This window comes from Botryllus schlosseri, chromosome 13 (genome assembly GCF_051294905.1).
Source record: "Botryllus schlosseri isolate E-star chromosome 13, Bs_hap1, whole genome shotgun sequence".
In the NCBI taxonomy this organism is placed as follows: domain Eukaryota; kingdom Metazoa; phylum Chordata; class Ascidiacea; order Stolidobranchia; family Styelidae; genus Botryllus; species Botryllus schlosseri.
The window spans coordinates 15,402,070-15,425,528 of NC_137248.1; the positions used below are offsets into that span (position 1 = coordinate 15,402,070).

At 40.5% G+C, this 23,459-nt stretch overlaps 1 protein-coding gene across 5 annotated transcripts; it reads left to right on the plus strand.

Moving 5' to 3' along the window:
* The first annotated feature begins 475 nt into the window (after positions 1-475).
* LOC145454327 (uncharacterized) lies at positions 476-4,644 on the plus strand. 5 transcript variants are annotated; one of them, XR_013920097.1, is made up of 7 exons: positions 476-1,976; positions 2,031-2,252; positions 3,032-3,188; positions 3,335-3,434; positions 3,837-4,004; positions 4,233-4,325; positions 4,399-4,644. XR_013920097.1 is itself a non-coding variant. In XM_080332318.1 (4 exons), exons 1-4 carry the CDS (start codon positions 1,794-1,796, stop codon positions 3,406-3,408), a joined length of 720 nt encoding a protein of 239 aa, XP_080188444.1. In that variant the 5' UTR covers positions 476-1,793; the 3' UTR covers positions 3,409-3,771. The 5 variants fall into 5 exon arrangements, 2 of the variants coding, with proteins under 2 accessions (XP_080188444.1, XP_080188445.1); XR_013920095.1 differs by having other exon boundaries at positions 3,032-3,272; positions 4,399-4,643; XR_013920096.1 differs by lacking the exon at positions 4,233-4,325 and having other exon boundaries at positions 3,032-3,272.
* The last annotated feature ends 18,815 nt before the right edge of the window (positions 4,645-23,459 follow it).

A 23,459-nucleotide genomic window follows, 5' to 3' on the forward strand; every position in this document is an offset into this window, starting at 1 on the left:
AGCCAGTGAGTTTCTCATTTAAAACTAGAAATCCAGTCCTTTTGAAATGGCAATTCACTAATTCGTATTATCGATACTGCGTACTGAAAATTAGCGAGAATCATTTGTATGCGAAATGGGTCATCGATGTCTCATTGGCACCATCGGCGGTGGTATGATTTAGAGCCGCCGCATGCAGTCCTACTACACTGTCAATTTGAGATCCCAGAATCGCGAAATTATCCGCTTGAGGCATCACAAAGGAGAGCTTTCAGCGCATGGCCGCAAAAAAAGCTAGGCGCTATAGAGAAAATTTCTCTTTTTTTCCGCTTTGCGTAAGTTCTGTGTTGCCCGTCTCGCTCTTTTGCGATTCAACGTGCTGGGAACGTGACAGGAACGGACTGTGCTGCAGATTTCAAAACTTTCTTGGTGAGTAACGGTGTTGCATCGCGCCATATCAAGAAATTGGAAGGTAGGTAAATAGCTTCAGCATTAATGTACCCTGTTATATAGATATCTGATATAAAGTACGATCCTAATCTGTATATAGCTCACGCATAGCTTCAGCAATATGCCAGGCTGTTATAACAGCTATAGCTATAGCTCTCCGCTATAAACTTGGAACATTGCGTAACTAGCGATTAGGGCTGGGCACAATGCTTATAGTACGCGGATTTTGAATGAGTATCAATTAACTCTTTCGACGCCACGTATCCCCATATGTTCGCTAGAGATTGTCTTCAAACGCCGCGTATCCCCATATGTTCGCTAAATCGAGAGCGTATTTTTGTCTCGAAAATCTGACATGCCGTTTTGCGTCCATGGCAGTCGGGGCATTGTGCGGTAATGAATTCAAAATTCAAGACTTGCTACTAAGAAACAATTTTGCTGGATTACCTGTTCGGAATAGTAACTTTATTTGATATATATTTCAACGACGGTAATGATTTTCAACAGATGCCAATACCTAAAGACATTTTACATCATTATCACCAATCTTTAGCGACACATCGCGCGTTAAGTTAATATAAGGATCTACTGAAGCCACCAAGTCAGTACTTGTACTGCGACAACACAGACTTCACACCAATATATACGTATTTATTCATGTTTTTCAAACGTAAAATTGCATCGGGAGATGACGAGGACTCAACGGAGACAAATAATGATGTTTTTGTGCAGATCGTTGCTTGTAATAGTACACAAATGGGCTCCGTCGGTATGTTACTGCGCCTAAAAAACAAACTTGAGTACCGGTACTAGCAGAAGTCAAATTTTCGAGCCATTATTGCGGATTTGACGTCACAATGATAACCTTGAAATTGGGGTTATTTGGTGAAAATCGCGGCGTTTTGAAGACAATCGTCAAATTTAGCTCGGCGTCGAAAGAGTTGAACTGATTTAAGTGTATAGTGGTAAAAGACGATATTTCGAAGTATGAGACGCTCTTTCGCCATGAGTATCAATTTTTCAACGGGAATTGAAGTTGTGATACTTATTTCTACTGTGTTAGCATTGATTGGCCGTATTGCAGCGTACCAAACAGTAAAAAGCTTTGAATCTTGTCAATTTATATTCTGTTATGTTGTCATAATGCGTGGTCCTAGAATACTCAACTTGAAGCATGAGTCGTGATCCATCAATGCACTATGGCACTCGATTTCGCCCAGCCCTACTAGCGTTGGTAATCTACACAATTTAGTGAGCAGTTGTGATCGATGCATCTTGTAGGGGGTTAAATGGTGTTACGAATTGTGATCTAGAATGTTTTTCTTTTCATTTTGTCTAAAAATAATTATATTAGAGTGTCGTAAATGTCAAATGAAAGATCATGTTGGCTGTGCCCATTTCGTTGGGAGTTCAGATCGGATTACAAAACATTTCTTGTAACGTCACAAGGACCATCCAAGTCTGATTTATACATGCAAGCTTGTGATAAAGACTTTTGGCAAATATTCACCATTGGTGTGACGCGCCATCTGTTAAATCTGCAAGAAGTAAGAAGCTAATCAACTGAAATGTGATCATGCAACTAAGTCTTGTTGTTTCAGTTGTGGAAAAAGTTGTCAACAAATCAAGGTCGAAACAATATATCCGATGAATCAGCCTCGATTGCTGAATCGGATACCACCTTGCCGGGAGAAGCGTCGGTTGATGAGGATTTAGATACCACCATGCCGGTAGAGCCGTCAGTCAACGACGATTTAGATACCACCGTGCCCGTAGAGCCGTCAGTCCGTTGTGATTTAGCTTCTTCTGAAGCAGCTATGCCAGTAAGTATTTGATAAAATTTTGCAATGAATTTAGCTAACCTGTCTGCCTCAGCAGTCCATACTTCCTCGAAGACGACAACTCGACAGATCTCCTTATTCTAGTACAGTGGTTCTTCAGTTCTTGGCCCAAACATAGGTCGCGAAAGGTGTAATTTTGTGGCGCGACGGTACCAGAGCGGTCTTTTATTATGTATGTAATATTATATGAGGTCATTGAAACAATAAAAATATCTTCGCTTTTCACGCGATTTACTGTAGTTGGTTTGAGCATATCAGAGGTCACTGAGTTTGGTACCACGGCCAATAAGCGAGACACGCGGAGAAGTCGCCACCACAACATGACTTGATCATGAAAATGTGCCGACCTTTGTATTAAACAAATTGGTTTGATTTCATGATGAGATTTTTTTCAACATTGGTTTCTCTGGAAAACACCGTCAGAGACCTGGGACGCTTTAGTGTAGAGTTGTACAACGAGCGGTTGCCGGTTTATGAGGCCAAAACCCGTCCACGCTTGGACACATGAATATATGGCGTTGGGCCAACATACGGCTGGGCAAAGTGCGGTGCCAAAAAGTTCGGTGGCGATAATTGACCGTCGTTGGGTGGCCAAACCATTCGTTATTGATATAATTGGTCGGCACCCAAATGCATTCATTTTGGTGTGTGTTGCTTGGGTCACGAGATACCACTAAAAGTCAGATTTGGGTCGCGGTCTAAAAAGTATTAGAACCACTGTATCTAGTAGGACACCAACTCATATTTTCATCAATTAACAGCCACCATGCAGTATCAAGCACCTCGATCCTCCGATGCCCTTGCCGGAATTCAGTGTGAAAGTTGAACTAGCGCTGAAGCAACGTACAGCTTATGAAGTCTTCAACCTCGTAGTGGAGCAGTGTGTAAATCACATCCTGAACAATGGTGACATGACCAGTAAGTCATCGTATCGAAAGTTTTGGGAAGGCACTTGTGGAAAAGTATCCGTGCTTAGGATCTACCTTACAGAACCCCCCCTTGGTAAAGTAAACTGGTCTCATTGGTCTAAATTCATTTGCACTGATCATCTCATTTTTTTCTAGAAAAATATCAACACGAAACTGTCTCAGAAATTGAGAGCGCTCAGACTTCTCAGAAAACGTCCTGCTTCCTTTAAAAACGCTTCCGTGTCAGCAGTGTCAGGTAAATTACTAAATAGTATGTAATGTGTGTATAGAAGTACATAGTTTGTACTGTGAGTATATAGAAGTAGTCCTGTGACGTGCGCCGGTTTAATTACAACGTAGTTTGTACTGTGAGTATATAGAAGTAGTCCGGTGATTTGCGCCAGTTTAATTACAACGTAGTTTGTACTGTGAGTATATAGAAGTAGTCCGGTGATTTGCGCCAGTTGAATTACAACGTAGTTTGTACTGTGATTATATAGAAGTAGTCCGGTGATGTGCGCCGGTTCAATTACAGCGTAGTTTGTACTGTGGGAATAGAAGTAGACCTGCATTGTTCATGGGCATAAGAGCGTTGTGGGTAGGAAATTAGACCAGACCCATTGGAGTATTGTGTCCCTACTAATATTTACACATTCAGGTGGATTCAAGTTGACTGTTAAGGAAGCGACTCGTCAGCTGCAAAAGGAATTCGACAACGAGGACTGCAACTGGCAATTGTACGGACACCGGCGTGCTCAGCTAACGAAGAAAGGGATCCCTCAATGAAATTCTGCAAATGTTCCCTTCCTTGGGTGATATCAGACTGGTGAGTGAACGCATGTATGATTTATCATTAGGCCTCAGCGATATCGAGTGCGGGTCAGTGTATTGACTCTGAATTTAGTATTAGGGTCGAGACTAGTATTCCTGTATCACTCATTCTGATGTCACCAACATGAATGATGTGGGGTAGGAATTATGTGCCTTTTATACGGCCACAAAGAATAAAGTGCCCGTTCTTAATATAATACTCGAAAAACTCGTATTTTTCCAGGTCAGGGAAGATTTCTGGAAGTTGATCGCACCAATTGATGAGATGAGAACTAATTACACAAAAATGATGCATACATTGGATAAGATATTCAGGGTGAATTGGGACTTGCAAAGCTATTATGATTTAGAACTGATTGATAATAACTTCTCGATTTTTTGTTTTTCAGTTCAGTGTGAATGATCAACTGAAAAATCTGCTGAAAGTACAATCGCAACTCGCCGATGGCAGAGTAAAGTGGAAGAAGACCGACGCCAGCCTGAACTCTAAGAAGAAGTCCACAGTATCTGCATTGTCAGTGGAACAGGTACTTGATTATAACTAAGTTTATATAATGATGTCAATCACTGATACATGCAGCTGACTTGTGCGGCAGTGGTGAACGAGATAGTGTAATGGTAATGCGTCCGGCTTCTCGATCGGTAGGTCATGGGTTTGATCCTACTACCGTCTGCAGAATCACTTTCGCCAAACAGTAACAATCTCTGAGTGTAATATTGTTTGTGTTTATGTTTCTTTTTGATTGAAACTTATGCCCACGTCAGAACAAATTGTGCTCGTTGCCATTGCCGAATCTGGGTATTTAGGTATGACTATAGCGCATCCTGTAATTGTAATTATTGCAGGTTTGCGGCATGTCTGCAATTTTGTTGTCAGCGCAACCGTGCCGGCCGATTGTACAGTCCGATAAAATTGATCACTACTATGTATTTCGCACAGCGTACCGATGCTGATTTCAGCAAAGTAACGATCCTTATTAGATGTACAAATTCGACCTCATCGCTAGAAACGTAGCTTTCATCGCGCGCTCTGAGAAACACTATCTCTTATTGTGATTTGACGACCAAATATACGTTCACCTTCTACAAATTAAAGGGCATTATTTGCATCGATGAGGGCCGCAAGCCGCGTTTAAAATATTTTGTGAACCATTTTTGTGATAAATATTCTCGTAGCGCAAAGTTGAACAGTGTTTTATTATGTGTGCCTGCTAGTTGGAATTTATTCCAGTGCCCATAATATTAATCCAATTATGCTTTGCGAACGTAAATCGGGAAATGCAGCAATGCTGTCAAAATCGATGTTTTAATTAGCAACCGATTGTCGCGATGTGAGCTACTCAATACTAAGTAAAAACCCATTGCGTTGACGGTAAGGGATAATTACTAATTGGCCGCGCGCGTCTGTAATCATCATTCTTGCCTGTCTTCCGTGTTCCAGAATTGTCGCGCCGTGTTAGTGCTCAGTCCAGCGACGAATGCCGAGTGCGCGGCAGTCAATGACCTACTTTCGCAATCATCTCAGCGGGAGATCGCGTCGCTATGCGATATGCGTGCACAGAATAATTTCACTAATTGGCCCCGCGTAACACTGATAACACGGCTTGTTGAATTGCAACTGAATTTTAGCGTCAGAATGGTCATTTCAAAAGGAAGGGGTTTTGCGTTTCAAAAGGTGGGGGTTTCGACACACCCTGGCTACGCGCCTGCCGCCACCCCATGCAAAAATAAGTCGGCGCCTATGATTGAGCTTATAGGAGTTTCAAATTACACTGGATAAGCTGAATGGGGCATTGGACCTATAGCTGATAGTAAATGTAATGTTAATTTTTCTTGCCATAACCTGCAGTCTGCATCAAATATGTGTCTGAAATATCCTCGGTTGATTGCATCGTCTAACCAAAAATGGGCGAATGTATCGGCCTAGATCGATACGAGTACCTTTTTTCTAATAATTCAATTGACACCTTGGCTATATAACTTATTTTATGATAAAAGTGTGGATTTCTATACAGTATGGAAAAGTGGCAGTATGGCTATAAATTCGTGAAAATTTGCAAATTTTGGGCATTTGTCGTAGTGCTGAAACTTGACGAGACAGAAGAAAACCAGCAGCATTTTCGGAATTAGCATACCAAAATTAGCCTGTATCAAGTGTAAAATCAAAGTCAACAAAATTTTCGGTCAAAATTGTTGGCCAGTGTAATCAGTCAGCTGAATTAAAACTAAGCTCGCTTGAAAATTACGGAGAGACCTGTTCAAACATTACTTTCAATTGCATGTAAGCGGTTGCTTACAAGATGGGAGCAATTGAAATATTTCAATACTTTTTTCATGTACAAACAGACGCTCGAAGTTGCAAAATGAACGTTGAACTCGTTTTATTGTGAAAATCGGACAATAAAATGGAAACACCGAGCCTGGTAGCGTCAACGTTGTAATTGGATCATATCCCTGCAACCTCGCTATGGCGAACGTCTCGTAGAAAGTTTCATATTTTAACCCCTATAATAATAATTTCTGCGGTTTTTATCGAGTGCGACGAAATATAATATGACGAAAATTGCAGTTGCAGTGATTCCGATCACAAAGCCCGCGATGTTCAATACCTTCGCTGCGTACGCTTTTGAACGCGCTTTATGTGGATCGCGGGTCCGCATTGTGTTGACCTGAAATGTATTGATGTAAAAATAATATCAGTTACATGATATAAAATAGAATATGCATGGACGTCCAACGGGAGCGGGCTATAGATGCCGTCACGGGATCTTAAAATCACATCACACCAGCACACCAGAACAATGGTTGTCATCCGGTGGACAATTACGTGCTCGCTTTTGCAATCGCAATATTCCCGGTTACAGAAGGATCAATTTAGTCGAATGTGCTTTTGGAACAGCACATGCAAATTTACGAGGACCACAGATTACGCACGGGCAATATCATATTACCGATACTTATTGGTCATTACGGCACTTGGAATTTCACTACAATTGTAAAGAAGTAGTGATCTGACAGCGTAGGTGGCGCGTGAATTACAGATCACCATCGGGCTGACTAACGCGAACAACCAGGGCTGTGGAGTCGGTATATTTTACCACCGACTCCGGCTCCGACTCCGACTCCACACATTTTCAATATACCGACTCCGACTCCGACTCCGACTCCTGAGTCTTTAAACGTACCGACTCCGACTCCGACTCCGACTCCTGGGTCTTTAAACGTACCGACTCCGACTCCCGACTCCGACTCCGACTCCAGCATTATTACCAATTTACCTCGAAAATTATATGCCACATTGTCGGTTGAATGACTATCATACAACTATTAAACATATGCAAACATATGATTAACTGTGGCATGCTGAATTATTTCATTGTGGCACAGCTCGAATAATCCACTATGCAATTAACATGAAATAAAGATTTGCTAAATATCCTTCCTTATTCAAGTTTTTACAACATGGACTCTCTAATATCCTGAAATGTATCAATCATTCAAATATGGCAGATATCCAATCCTGTATAATAAAAATGTAGATGAAAAATCCAAGTGTAGCTCTTGTGTATGACTCTAATAACAGCAACTAATAAAGAAATTGAACTTACTAATTTTGTCATTACACATCCTGATTACAAGCGCAAACACTCTTACTACTAGTAATAGACATTGGTCATAAATGGAATTTAGTTAAGTAGTCAAAGACCATAGCCTATGTCTATTCTACATGTACTTAATCAAGTATTCAAGGATTGGGACTTGCAGTCTTTCTTAATCATTTGTTCGACCCAAACAGCTAAGCTACAGTACAAATATTTTTAATTTTGTCAAATGGGAAGCATCGTTTGGTCATATTTACATATGTTTACAATTTTACAAAACCAGCCGATGCATTTTCTCTGTCACAGCATCATGTTATAATTCCAAAATTTGCATCAATTTTGACTGCATCGCGAAAACGCATCTTGCGATTTTCTTCCCCTCTGCAACTGAGTTGTAATTTGCAAGTAATGTCTTTTATCTATATCAGGGGTGGGCAACTTTTTCGGCGAAAGGGGCACCATAGATTTACGAACCATTGTGCGGGCAACGGGAATGTTGATAACCTTTTTTTAGTCGTCGATAGGAGCGAACCGAATTATGAAACATTGCAAACAAGACTTATATTACCACGCTCTAAAATTGATAACATTATGTCATCCAACTGTGCAGTGCGCAATCAGGCCCTGGTCGCGCGAAGCGCGCAATTTTTTGCAAGATAACGACTGAATTAGGCTATAGCTATATCAATAAATATGTCGCTAACATACATTGGGGGTCGCATCTGTATACCAATTGGCTCATTTAGCAAGGACAGGATTATTCGAAGTTTAGACATAGCAAAATCGACGGTATCAGTGAGCATGCCTCTATCATTTTGTGCAAATGTTTTGTCGACGATCTCGCTGCGAGTGCACAAGCAAAGCCGTATCTCATAATTGCGAATATAGTTAAACTCAATTCTGCGAAGAATATGTATTTATAATTTTCAAAAGGGGGCTAAAATACTGAATGCAAGAAATCTAGTGACAATGAATCATGCGAAGTTCCGAGAAAAATTTCAAGTCAAATAAATCTGCTATGAAATATTCTACTTCATGGTCATATACGAAGATCTGGGAGAAATGTGGCTGACCCCTGGATACGTCAATGCCTCAGAACTGTCGGTTTAGTCATCATCAAATTTCTCGGTCATGCTAACCAAATTTTCGTTGGCCTTGCAATTGTACCAGATGTCATAAATAATTTCGAGAATTACCTCGCAGACCACACCTAACCTTCTCGTGTGTCAAATTTGGCCTGCGTGCCACGGGCTGGCCGCACCAGATCTGTATGGTTATTAATAACAGTGATTGGTGGTACATAAAAATTATATTGAAAATTCTTTGATAGCAATAAATGTTTTCATGATAGAGAAGTTGGAGTCGGAGTCGGAGTCGAAATCATAGTCATTCTCACAAACTCCGACTCCGACTCCAGTCAGTATTTTCCCACCGACTCCGACTCCGACTCCAGCTATTACAGTTTTCACGACTCCGACTCCGACTCCGACTCCATCAAGCGAAAACTACCCCGACTCCGACTCCGACTCCACCGACTCCGACTCCGACTCCACAGCCCTGCGAACAACCGACAACTTTTATTTTGAGGCATTCCTGTGCGAAGTTAATTCGTGGAAACTCTTTCTCCCCACTACAATTCAGAACGGATATCTGGTGTTTATAAAGCCGAGCTCAGGTCAATCGAGATGAAGAAGACTTTCTCCACCTGCAACGCCGTTGTTTTGAATAAAGACACATAATTCTGAGCTTGCCAAATAAGGTTTCTGGAGGCCAATATATGCATCATAGAATAAAAAAATCCGTTAGGTATCTGACCCACAGTAAGAGTCGGTGATTTATGCAGGGGCTGCAAGATAGGCAGTGCCTGACCTGTCGTCGGATATATGGAAGAAAAATTTGAAATCCTTCAATCATTATTGATATTCATGAATGACTAATTTTGATCATTCTTACACCCAACAGTAAGTAATGTATATGTTTATTTATTCATTATTCATTGTTCATCAAACTGTCATCAAACGGCGTTGCTCAAAAGTACTATCGAGATTTACATTAGAACTGCTGGCAATATCATCTGCCTTCAGGTGGATAGTGGAGCGCTGGCAGGCATCTAATTACGTTATTCTTACAGACTGCCTGAGTGGCCTCTAGCATATAAGTAACAGGTCGCATTCGTGTCAACCCGGAATCCTGCGTGAACCCTCAAGCGACCAGCGTCGGTGCAAGTATCCATTACATATGGATACCAGAGCATGTTGGAATCCCGGAAAATGAAATTGCAGACGCAGACGCATAAGAGGCGGCAAGCGATGAATCGCCAGCTACAGAATTCGATATCGACACGCCAGCAAAAGACGCAAGTGTTTTATTACTCGAGCATTGCCGGCAACTTTGGAACAATGATTGCACCCGTGACCAAAATTTGTTCCGGGTACATATTAACTGCAGGCTATAGCGATGAACACTAAGAAAATTACTTTTCTTGAAAATAACATCATAGTATGTATGTAGAAATTGGGTTGACTTTTCATATTTCAAAATGAATCCGGAAAATGCATTTCTTCAAATACGCGGTCGTCCGGTCGTGTATTTGTTGTTGTTGTTGTTGTTGTTGATTGAGGTATTCATGATTTTCGTCGACTACAATGGTCATTAAAGCCAGGCCGATATTCCTTATTTCTGATTCCGCAACTGTCGACTTGTAGCACGGCGAGGGCTGTGGAGTCGGTAAATTTTACCACCGACTCCAACTCCGACTCCGACTCCACACATTTTCAATGGACCGACTCCGAGTCCGAGTCCGACTCCTGGGTCCTTAAACCTACCGACTCCGACCCCGACTCAAACCCCGACTCCAACAGAATTACCAATTTACTTCGTAAATTAAGTGCCACAGTGACGGTTCAATGACTATCATACAACCATTAAACCCCACGACGGGATAATTCGGCATGAGTCATTCCAGCACATATGGACAAATAGACATATTTGTAACGAAATTTACGGTCAACGTAAGGTTAATTGTTTTCGGCTAAGGTTTTCTCGCTGACTATCTTTTTGGCACATTTCTCGGAGTCCCATATTGGCCCAAACTTCGTATGTCTTGTTGCATCCTGGCGTGGTAATGCCTGCAGCCAAAATGCCTATTTCTATTTTCTATAAATTATGCGTATTTTTTCGTAGGGGAAGGGTATATAATAACTAAAAATGTATCAACGTTGAATCAAAAATCGAAGAAAGTTGCATGAATGATGTATAACTTATGTTCATTCACAGAAATAATTTTGGGCCCCTCAATTGGATGTTTTGAGGTGCAGCAGTTACGGTCCTGATAAGAGGTCAAAGTCCGATCGGTCTTTACGGGTTAGGACTTTTCTATTGGAGATATTCCGCGTTTCAATCGCGTCCGAGAACCACCCGACTAATAAACGATATAATAATTGTATGTGGTATATTCGGGATCAAATCCTGGTTTTTATAACCACCATCGGGTAAAGGCTCATACTATGTCTTTAGAACCAGACGTACACATCCCAAATTCACATTTTCGATTGGCAATACGGGGAAATTAACCCATTAGGGTTTGTTTGAGGGCTTTGTGTGACTAGTAAATCAGCCGAGAATGTGATGGAGATATCTGCTGACATTGAATTTAGTACTGTACCCAGTTATTTTAACATGAATGTATCCCAAACATAGCAACTCATATTATATAACGTTCATGTGAGGTTGTGCACCACACCACTAAATATTATCATCCTTTATCATACAACGAAGCAATATTCTGACGATTTAATTTTGTACCACACAAATACAAGTGTATTTAGTTAATCATTTTGTGCACAAAGTTTCAAAGCATATATAATGTACAAGGGGCTCTCAAGATTGCTATACAGCTCCTTTTTCTTGAACGAGCTATGCGCTGCGGGATACAATACCAGGGTTGTAACCAAGTCACAAGGCTCCGAGTCACAAGTCAATCTCACTTTTACAGTTTTGACTCGAGTCAAGTCGAGTCATTTTCAATTCATCACCGAGTCAAGTCCGAGTCCAAGTCACTGAGCAGAGGGTCGAGTCCGAGTCGTGGTGTTTTGACTCGAGTCCGAGTCCAAGTCATTGTGTTGACTGCTCAGTATCCGTTAAAGTCTTGCTGTTTGGTGATATCGAATGGTTCGATTTTATATTATACTGATTTTCCTCACTTTTAGCAGTTTCTGGTCGCATTTTCAAGTAGCAGTAACAATAGACGAAATGCCAATAGTGCGGTTACTTTACTATTCTTCCAAATTACAATGAAATGTCAGCCATTGTCTCGAGTCATATGACTTGGTTCGAGTGATGCGCAATGACTCGAGTCCAAGTCGAGTCAATACACAAATTGGCGCGAGTCGAGTCGAGTCATTTCCGAATTTAGAGAAAATGACTCGAGTCATGTCGAGTCATCAGAAAATCGTGACTCGAGTCATTACAACCATGTACAATACCTATAGTTCGAACCATCGTGTTGACAATAACCCTAGCAAGCTGTATTTTACCTGGGACTTGGTGATCTAATAGTACGCGCAATTCAGTGTTCATGAATGATAATAAGCCACTACATTTACGAAAAATAATTGACAAAATTTTTTAAGATTTGACATGTTTTGTCGAATTTTAATTGGCACTGAAATCTCATTAATGATATGTCCTACTACTAGGCTACACCATTTGCTGCGGAGCAATTTTTCTTCAGTGCCCGCATACCGTCTCTTGAGCCCCTCCCCCTATTTCGCTCCCTGATCATTTCCGCTCCCTTCAAAATCCAAATCACCCCTTGTGGGCGCTGGAGGCAAGGTTAAGAACCACTGCTATAAACGAACAGCAACCACGCGTAGCAATGTCCTTGCAGTAAGGTGTAGCTTATGACAGTATTACCTGACTAGCCAAGATGACAGCAGGAATTCCCAGCCAGAAGCAGCAGCAAAGCATGTTGATCATTGAGCATAGCAGCTTATCAGGCACATTGGGGGCATCCTGTGAGCAAAAGAACATACCTAATATTAATATAACACGCCCCGGTATAAAAACATGAATTTTCTTTCTTATTTTACTAGCTCTCTGATTAATATGTTGGATGGCCTAACTCTAGCAAATGTTGTAACCACATTATCAAGCAGTATGAGCAAAATTGTGGTGGTTGTTTTGGTATCCATGTTGTTTCGACAACAGTGGTCAATAATGGTATTGGTGTAAATTTACACCAGGCCAATATTATTTATTATGATGGAGTATCTGCCAAAGGAAGGCGTGGCCAGCTCCATTGCTTTCGCGGATCAAATGGCGAGGGGGTGCCTTTGGGCCATACGTCGGCGACCCACGACTCGCGAGCCATATGTGTCTTTCTTTTACATCTGATGCGCATGTTCGTACGGTTGAATCATAATAAATGATATGAAAATAATGGAAAGTAATAATCTGGTACAATCACGATTACGGGCTGCATCGGGTACGTTCGCCTACGCCCACGGCTAGAACCCGAAAGACGCGGTTAGGCGTACCCTTTCAATGTGAATTGATAGCCATCCATTTTAGGCTTAGGAATATCCTACTCAACAGTTTTTAAGACCATTTCAAATCAGCAAAGTTCGTCCAATGCAAAGTTGCGTGTATAAATGTTATATTTAACGTGACACATATTTTATTCACCGTCAGTGCAAGTAAATTGTGATTCAATAGAAGTATTTCCGGCTCAAGTTATCGCCAGAAATCCAAACCATCACTCACCCTGATATTCTCTTGCTGGTACCAACGAACGACCGGCTGACTCTGCACAGGGGTAAGCGGATATTGATTGGCGTGGTGAACATAATGCGACTCCGTGGTATGTGCTGACTGAAAGCCGGGCGGTTGTAGATTTGCAGTGTGCCGAGGTAGATCATGAGGTTGTGCGTAAGATGTGGCTACTCCAGGTATTGATTGTGGCTTCCTCACCGCCCCCGTAGCTTCGTTCTGATATGGGGGGGTGCATCGGCTTCTGGGGATTTCTTTTCTTGATGCATGATCGTGTTGCTTTTCAAGTGGTTCAACTTAGTGGGATACTTTGTTCTAAACATATTTTTAATAATGAAGCCAACGGAACAAAAGCTACATACTTAAATTTTATTCTGTTCATTGGTGCAGCGGTAATATTCTTATGCATATGTTCGCGTTCACAGAAGACATTCCCAAGTTTTCCACTTTATGTTGCCACCTATCATAACTATAGGGCGATTTTTTTCAATGTCAAAATAAGTCACAATTTTGTCAAAATTGTAGCGTTAGGTCAAAAAATTTTCAAAATTGTTTACAAAATCGAAATTTCTTTGACCCCTGCATTTCGTTTGTATCGTAGATTTTGCACTATCGGTAAGCTTATCATTCGATATTTTACAGCTTGTAGCCTACTTTATAGGCCTACCGTTGTAGACGGCCCTTTGTCAGCTCATTGTGAATCATAAACGGCCAAATGAAACAAATAGGTTGACATGGTGTTATATTCAGCGTACCTCAATATCCTAACTGAAGCAAAACTGCTTGGTCATTACATGGTTCTGATATCAAGAGGCGCATGATCAAACATTGTGATGTAGACTAGGGTTATCACATTTCTGCGACCCAAATTCCGGACACTCTTCAGCGCCCACTAGTGGATTTCAATATGAGTTTTGACGTCACACTAGAAAAGCTTTGCTCATAGACCAGAGGTGGTCACGATCCGGTTCAGGAGTATGTGGCTGTATGTTGGGTAACCGACCTAGTGGTTTCCGACCTTTCATGGTCGCGACTCCGTCTCCAATTTGAAAATGTTCCGTGGCCCAGATCAAAATTTGACGAACTGATTATTAGGGCAAGTTTTTGTTGCAGTTAAATCCGTGGATAGTTGCATTTATTTTTGACAAAAGTTGCAGTAAAAAGTTGCACTAAAAGACCACATTTTGCTCGGTTAACTAAAAAAAGGTCAACATTCTGGTTCAGCTCCCGAAATACCCGTAAGAGCGTTACTTCAGTGCTGATTTATGGTATTTCAGTCGAATTTGGCCGTGTATTTTAACAAAATCGAAAATACTTTCATGGAAAATCGAAAAAGTTGCAAGATGTTACAAAAAGTTGCATGAAAATTTAATGGACAAAAGGGGCAAAAAATTGCACTATAAGATTCCTTCAAACAGCTTAAGACAGCATTTGACATATCTTCCGAGTATTTAGGAAGCTGCCGGAAGCTGTAAAAAAAGAAGTTGCAAAAGTTGCAAAAAACTTGCCCCACTGATTACTAAAAGAAGTCAGCATCTTTTCCCAGACTTACTCACGGGCTATTTTGAAAGCTGATTACGTTCAACATATTCGCAAACCGCAGAATAAAGCCAAACGACCCCAACGTTTGGAACCACTATCTTTAAATAAAGCATTTAAACGGCCTTAACGATCTCTAGGAATATACCGTTCTCCTATAATTGTGATTACAATTAGGCTTATTCCAGTCAATGAAGGTTGTTTTTATTTATATTTTATTGCAGTTTTTGCGAGGGTCGTAGTCTCCATATTAAAATCAATAAATGTTATAGTAAATCGCACGCAGCGCGAAGAAAAATATCATGCATCAGCATAAATAGTCCCAAAAATAATGTCTTTATGTTGATTTACGAAAAAATTATGAGCCTACGTCAAGTCTTCAAAATTCCGGACATTTGGCATATTTTAGAAATTCCTCCCGGACGTTAGCTTGAACAGTAAAATTCCGGACATGTCCGGGAAATTCCGGACGTATGGCAACCCTGATGTAGACAAGATTGTCAGAATGAAGCAACACGGTAAGTCACCAGCAGTGTAAGCACAACTTCAGAGTTGTCAGCAAACAACTGCTGCTGTTTAACGTTCTCTCTCCATTCTTGGCAAGCTACTTAGTAACGACAGACACTTTCTATTCGAGAAGGTAGGAAAGTATCTTTCGTTGTACTACGACAAATCATAATTATTTCTACCAGACATGGGGTAATCGCGATTAGTAATCGTAATCGATTACGACGATTACAGCATTTTGAAGTAATCGTAATCGCAATCGATTACATTCGAAAAAAATCCGAAGCAATCGTAATCGTAATCGACTACTTCCCATATCTAATCGATTTCTTTGTGAAAGAACGATTACTTTTTGTTTGTACAAGGACTATGACATAAACTGAATATTCGTGAAAAATAATGAGTTAATATACCACGTTAGCGATAGCACAAACGTCTGATTTTCAAACGCCACTACTCATTATTACGTCAGAAGTATTAGCTCCGCTCGTCATTGCGTAAGAAGTATCCACACATAGTAAACAGACATGCGATGGACATTGTAGTGTGATTGTTAGAACACCCCCGTGGTGTATATCAGGTTATCAATACACTACTGAAGCCCCTACCTCGCAGCAGGATATTGATCACCACTCTGCCTATAGTTTCAAATAGTAACTTCATCATCATTGGTTTATGTATTGATGTTCGGTTGTGCCCAGTGAAACGCAGTTTCAACGTTTGGCTTGGCTTGGCGAGCAGTAGGCCTACGTACGCACGTACCGTACACCTGACAAAAATTCGGAGTTTTGTACTCGTCGAATAAAACATTGCAGTTTCCACAACGAAGCATTACAAATAAACAGCTGCTAGTGCAGATATATATCATAACCGAGCCGTGCTTAGCCGTTTCTCGTAACAGCAGCTCGCAGTATCTGTATTAAGTTGAAGGCAGAATTTTTATGTTCACTATATCTTATTCTCATATAACTACTTGAAACGGGCGCCAATCGTTATTTCACAGTTCGTTACTCAGCATTTGGACCTGCCGCCATAACCATCCGCTTATATAGCCTGACATGTTAGCTTGGGTTGTAGCTAGAGTCAGAACCAACAGCAATTCGTCCCCCAGTCCAACCGTTGGTCAATTTTCAAAACTGAATTTCGTCAATAATATTGGTCATTGAATTTGATTACTATTTATTTTTAACCTCTCTCAGCCCCGAGTGTCAGATTTACCTGTAGAGCTGGGGCACGTAATTCATAATTATAGCATCTGGTATGTTGTTATAATTACTTTATTGTATGTTGTTATTTCGTGACCTCCAGTCTGTTGATTAATCAACAGATATTGTACTCGCCCAAACATAGCAGACTAAAAGAATATCTTTCGTGAGACGCACACGCAAATTGTCATGGCTTTATTCCTATGTGGATGCGCCGGGTGGCATTTGCATTGTGGGCTCAGATTGGAAGGACAGGACTATTATTAGTCACGCCCACCTAACGCGGCTATTGACAATGGACGAATACCTTAAGTTTCGACCAAGGTATTTCCTTGGTATCACATCCCGTGGAGTTGCGTGTTGGCTGAAACTGCATATGCCTTTTGGTGTGTTGTGGGATCGTGGCGCGGTAATGACCGGCTCCGAAATGCCTGTTCCCATAAAATAGCCTATGCATGTTTTTTTTTAGGGGGAGAGGTATGCATTTCAAATCCAGCTATCTACTGGAGCAGGGGTCACCAACCGTTTTGAAACAAAAAGCTACTTCTTGTATAGTGTGTACTGATTATTCCGACGACCGACGGGTTACCACTTACTCCCGCCGTTTATCCGTTCAGTTGGATTTCTTCACTTAGAGGAAGACAATCAGAGCACTGGGCCGGGTTTCCGCCCCTTACTAAGAACATAAAACGCTCACTCGCCGGGACTCACACCAGCTCCTCCGGGCTCAGTTGAGTTGAGCCGCCGCGTGGGCGAAGACGGGCAATGCCCCGAGCGACTACGTTCGTATGTTCCCTGGGGTCGGCCGACCCATGTTTAACTGCTGCTCATATGAAACCAGCTTCAACTTTCAAATCTTTCATTTGAATATTTGCTACAGCGACCGCGGGCGACTCATTTGGTCCGCGTTGGTGACCACTGTAGAGAGAGAGAGAGAGATATGATATTCTTTTTCGCCTGCACCATCGAGATGCTTTGACGACGGAGTTGCGATACGGCCCCATGAGGTCATCTAGTCTGCGCCCCCGTTTTTTTTTCTACCCCATGCTATCCGTGATTGCTGAGTGCCTAGCAGGATAGCTGCGGATACCATTTTTCGAGTCTTTGGTATGACCCGGCCGGGAATCGAACCCACGACCTACCGCTCGACAAGCCGGACGCATAACCATTACACTATCTCGCTGTACTAGAAACATTTGAATCGCGAAGCTCGAAGAACATTTTCAAGAATTAATTGAATTCTCGAAAACACTCTATAATTTATGTTGATTTACGAAATACTTTTGAGTCCCCCTCGAGCACGCTCCCCACCCTATTAAGGAATTTGGGGTGCGGCAGGTAAAGACCTGGCAATAATGCAAATCGTTGGGTGCGACAAATCATCCCAATAAAGTTGGGCAATTGGTATATTATGACGTAATAAGCAAATGACGCATGATGTATGAAGACGGTTGATATCTCATTAAGCCTTTTCATCGCAATCCTTGTGTATTGTCTTCCAATATATCATTTAAGATTACAGTCCTAAGAAGCAAAACAAATGTAATCGTGAGTAATCGTGATTACTTTTCGAATGTAATCGTAATCGTAATCGACTACTTCCTGATTTTGCTGTAATCGTAATCGTAATCGTAATCGCGTGATTCTGAAGTAATCGTAATCGCAATCGATTACATTCATGAAGTAATCACCCCATGTCTGATTTCTACCATAATGCGTGATGTAACTACTGGAAATCTTCATAGGGCCAGATTTCGTGAAAACATCAGTCAGTTTTTAAGTCAAAAACGTTTTTTTCATGCCAAACTACTTCATAAAAACAGACATTTTCAACCAGTAATGAATATGAGTAGTACAATTTTAACATAATGTATGAAAACACATAATTTGCATACGTGAGGTCAATATTTACTCAAAATTAAGTTTTTTTAGGTAAAACAAATGCCACAATTTGGATTTTTTTGTCAAATTATTCCGTTGTTTTGGTAAAGAAAATCGCCCCAATATTCACCAATTGAGCTCGCTTATATGCAGCCATGTACCATGTACTATATTTGCGATAATCAAATATTTTTTTAGAAAACGTTCAGGAATCAAAGTTGAAAATTCGCTTAAAATTCTGTCTCTCATGAAATAATTTACAGTCACACAACTGCAATGCGGTATTATTATGCACAATTCTCGTAATGCGGTATTAACAGGAGCAATTAGCGAAGTTGCCTATATTTATTGTAGCCTATACTGTCATTCACAGCCATTGGGAGGATTGGCATTCTTTGGCAATTCGATTGGAATTTCGGAAAGTCACAACTGAGACTGACAAGGTTCTGATTTCACTGAAAAGTTCCGCCATGGAAACGCTGTCCTCCAATTGAGGGATTGCCCTGTGCTATAGCTTTTTACCCGAGGATGTCACGATCAGTCGGAGGCAGAAGTCGGAACAGCAACATCGATTTTACCAAAGTCGCAATAAATCTGATCTTAACTCAATTTCAAGTAGGTTTGACAAATTGCTATCACGGTCGTACTATCCTTAGACTCAGCATCTCGATATATCATACTTGTATTGCCCATCAAACTTTCATTGCCGAATGATATCAACTCTCACATCAACTGCTGCATAATCAATGGCAATTGCGCGATAGAATTTGAATGCATTGGTTTCCATCATACACACGCCATAAATAGCAGCTGTGTGCCGTTTTACGTGACCGAGAAATTAGTATCATGACGAAGTCACGTTGAATATCCTTTGAAGTTGTATTGAATAAATGTTATTACACCAGTCGCTAGTGATTTGAGAGCAAGTTGGCAAGGGATTGTCATTAATGAAAATACAATCACAAAATATTTTTTCTGACGCCTCACAGTTTTCTACAAAGAAACAGAGGATAACGAAGTTGGAGATTATTCTCCTTTTAACATCATCGACTGCTACAAGCCGTGATAGATTGTTCGTGACGACTATCGCATCGAGATAAAGGTATCCTTTTAGCAACATATTGAATGTTTTCGGAATGAAATAAATATACTGGGCATGACAAGCAATGCTGTGGAGTCGGTAAATTTTACTACTGACTCCGGCTCCGACTCCACACATTTTCAATATACCGACTCCGACTCCGACTCCCGGGTCTTTAAACGTACCGACTCCGACTCCCGACTCCGACTCCAGCATTATTACCAATTTACTTCGAAAATTATATGGCACATTGTCGGTTGAATCACTATCATACAACCATTAAACATATGCAAACATATGATTAACAGTGTCATGCTAAATTGTTTCATTATGGCACACCTCGAATTATCTACTATGCAATTAACATGAAAGAAAGATTTGTTAAATATCCTTCCTCTTTCAAGTTTTTATAACATGGACTCTCTAATATCCTGAAATGTATGAATCATTCAAATATTGCAGATATCCAATCCTGTATCATAAAAATGTAGAAGAAAAATTCAAGTGTAGCTCTTGTGTATGAGTCAGCAACTACTAAAGAGATTGAACTTACTAATTTTGTCATTGCACACTATCCTGATTACAAGCACACACACTCTTACTACTAATAGACATTGGTAACTAATAGAATTTAGTAAAGTAGTCAAAGACCATAGCCTATGTCTAGTCTACATGTAACTAATCACGTATTGAAGGATTGGGACTTGCAGTCTTTCTTAATCATTTGTTCGACCAAAATAGCTAAGCTACACTACAAATATTTTTTATTTTGTCAAGTGGGAAGCATCGTTTGGTCATGTTTACATCATTTTTACAATTTTACAAAACCAGTCGATGCATTTGCTCTGTCACAGTATCATGGTATAATTCCAAAAATTGCATCAATTTTGACTGCATCTCGAAAACGCACATTGTGATTTTCTTTCCCTGTGCAACTGAGTTGTAATTTCCAAGTAATGTCTAATTTTACCTATATCAGGGGTGGGCACATGAGAGACACATGAGATTTACGAACCATTGCGCAGGCAACTGGAATGCTAATGACCTTTTTATAGTCGTCCGATAGGAGCGAACCGAATTAGGTAACATTGCAAACAAGACTTATATTGATACGCTCTAAAATTGATAACAATATGTCGTTCAACTGTGCATTGCGCAATCAGGCACTGGTCGCGCGAAGCGCGAAATTATTTTGCAAGATAATGACTGAATTATATCCATAAATATGTTGCTAACATACATTGGGGGTCGCATATGTATACCACTGGGCTCATTTGGCAAGGACAGGATTATTCGACGTTTAGACACAGCAAAATCGACGGTATCAGTGAACATGCCTCTATCATTTTGTGCAAATGTTTTGTCGACGATCTCACTGTGAGTGCACAATCGAAGCCGCATGTTGGACGACACGTTATCTCCTAAGTGCGAATAGAGTTAGACTCAATTCTGTGAATAATATGTATTTATAATTTTCAGAAGGGGGCTCAAATACTGAATGCAAGAAATCTAGTGACAATGAATCATGCGAAGTACCGAGAAAAATTTCAAGTCAAATAAATCTGCTATGAAGTATTCCACTTTATGGTGATATACGAAGATCTTGGATAAATGTGGTTGGCCCCTGGATACGTGTATGCGTCAGAACTGTTGTTTAAGTCATCATCAAATTTCGCGGTCATGCTAATCAAATTTTGGTTGGCCTTTCAATAGGCCTTTTGCAGGACTTCGATCACGTGACTAGATACGCATAGCAACAACAAATTGGTTAGCAAGCTACTTTCTCGCGCACCTGCTTCAGTGCTAAATATCGCATAGTGTACTGTTGATTTCTGGTTGTAAACGTTTCGGAAATTTGTTGTAGAAGTCATCAGAGATTTACCTATGCTAGATGTCAATCCCGTACAAAGCACATAGAATGATATCGTCAGAATTACGCAAAAATCCGTCGTTAACGTAGCCGTATTTCGGATACAGTATATTATCGTTTTCGGGCTGTAAACGTTCGCAAGTGTCATGGAGATGCGCAAGGATTCAAATATGTTGGATGTATTTGATTCATGAACTATGTAAACTCCTTGCGTCAAAATGATCGACATTGTAGCCGTTATTTGGTAGTCAACTATGATTTTATGACACAAAATTCGACATTGCAGGACATTGACTGCGTGATATTTATTGCAGCATTAAGTTAGGTGTGGATAGTATACTATAGTTGTATTGTAGCGGTAGTTGGTAATCATTGCACCATTTTGATGATTGATATCGATTGCAATATATATAGGATACTGCTATTTTTAAGCCTAAGAGACAATGACTGCCAGTGCCAGTACGTTGATGTGTTATGAATTCATGCAATGTGCTACATACCATATATATATTAAATATCCTAAGCTATTGTATGACTTCTCAGTTAAACAATTCAAAATATTTAGACCTCTACACCTATATTACAAGTTATTGATCATTCTGTCATGCTGCCAAGTGCCACTACCCGAAGGAAAATGATCATCAGCTCCAATTGAGGGTGAAACAAACTGTCCCGGGGCCTGGATTACTTGATTGATTGATTGCCTGGATTGGATTACTTCACTCTATGGCACAGTGCAAATATCTTGAGTTTCAAGACATATGGCTATACCACATGCATTCGGATTAATGATCTGATGAATTATCCCAAGAGAGCCGAACATAGGCAACTAAGAAATTGATGATGCCCTCGTCAAGAATTCAGCCTGGAGCCAATTATTATCACCACATAAAATTTGGTCATGCGGTAGAAGGCAGCGTGGTTTCGTGCCAACAGAAAATGTCAGCAGATGATCTGACCACTGACTAACTGTCCTGAACTTCTTTCCCGATGTTGATGTCTGCTTTGAAAATGATATTTCATTTCTGTACAGCAAGACAAGCACTCTTCCGTGGATGCTATGAATATGTCTAGACAAGTGGCTATGGAGGTAGAGGAAAATACATAGGCATAACAGTCTCGGCAGTTACTGAACTTGATAAGGTTAACATCTATTTTTCTTCAACTATTTCTTATGCTCTGGGTATCGAATGCACAAAAATTAATAAATCGATCTTCTTTGCAAGTTTATTTGTAAATTCAATGAATCAAAGAATATCATAAGTTCAGAATATTACGGAGTGAATGCGAAAGAAACAATGTTAGTCGTCTTTAGAGGATGTTTTTGAGTTGGTTGAGCCAATACACAGAGGGGGTCAGCAACGAAGTACTATTTTACCTGAGTACAAGCGTCATTATGAGTTTAGGCTACTTCCACTTCTACTTGACACTTTTTAGGTAGTACTTTTTTGTCAGGTTTGGGATTTTGTCAACTAGAAAGTAGCTTTGGCGCATGATTGCATCCCCTTCAAGCGTGAGGTTGTCATAACAACTGGGCAAAATAGCCCCAGTACCACGGTAACTAAATTAATTTTTGAAAATTGCACTTATTTGTGGTGTCATCACCCTTTTGCATTGATCAAGAAGATGCAACATGCAATGTTTACAGTTGTCACATGGTATCAATTTCTAACACTAAGTGACCCTCAACCAAATCTACTTCATGTAACGAATTTCTTGACCGCTTTTCAGAAATTCATTTCTACTTCCACTTGAAGTACTTTGGACATGTCCTGGAAGTAATTAGTGCTACTTGTACTGGAGTATAAATTAAGGCATTACTTCTACTCGGTTCCCAACAATGACCACGTTGACCACCTCTCGGTATAGGATGACCGATCTTGTCACTGCGTTTGAGCTGCTCTAAGAGTTATATGATAGTTACTTCCCTTAGTTCGCTAAATATCGCACATATGTGACATCAACTATTTATCAAAATCGAGTGTGATTTGCCAAA

Bases quoted from the DNA above. Each gene is read 5' to 3' on its own strand.
- LOC145454327 (XM_080332318.1), top strand. From the start codon at position 1,794: ATGTCAAATGAAAGATCATGTTGGCTGTGCCCATTTCGTTGGGAGTTC. The intron at 1,977-2,030 runs GTAAGAAGCTAA...TTGTTGTTTCAG, and splicing joins ATCTGTTAAATCTGCAAGAA to TTGTGGAAAAAGTTGTCAAC. The intron at 2,253-3,031 runs GTAAGTATTTGA...ATCAATTAACAG, and splicing joins CTTCTGAAGCAGCTATGCCA to CCACCATGCAGTATCAAGCA.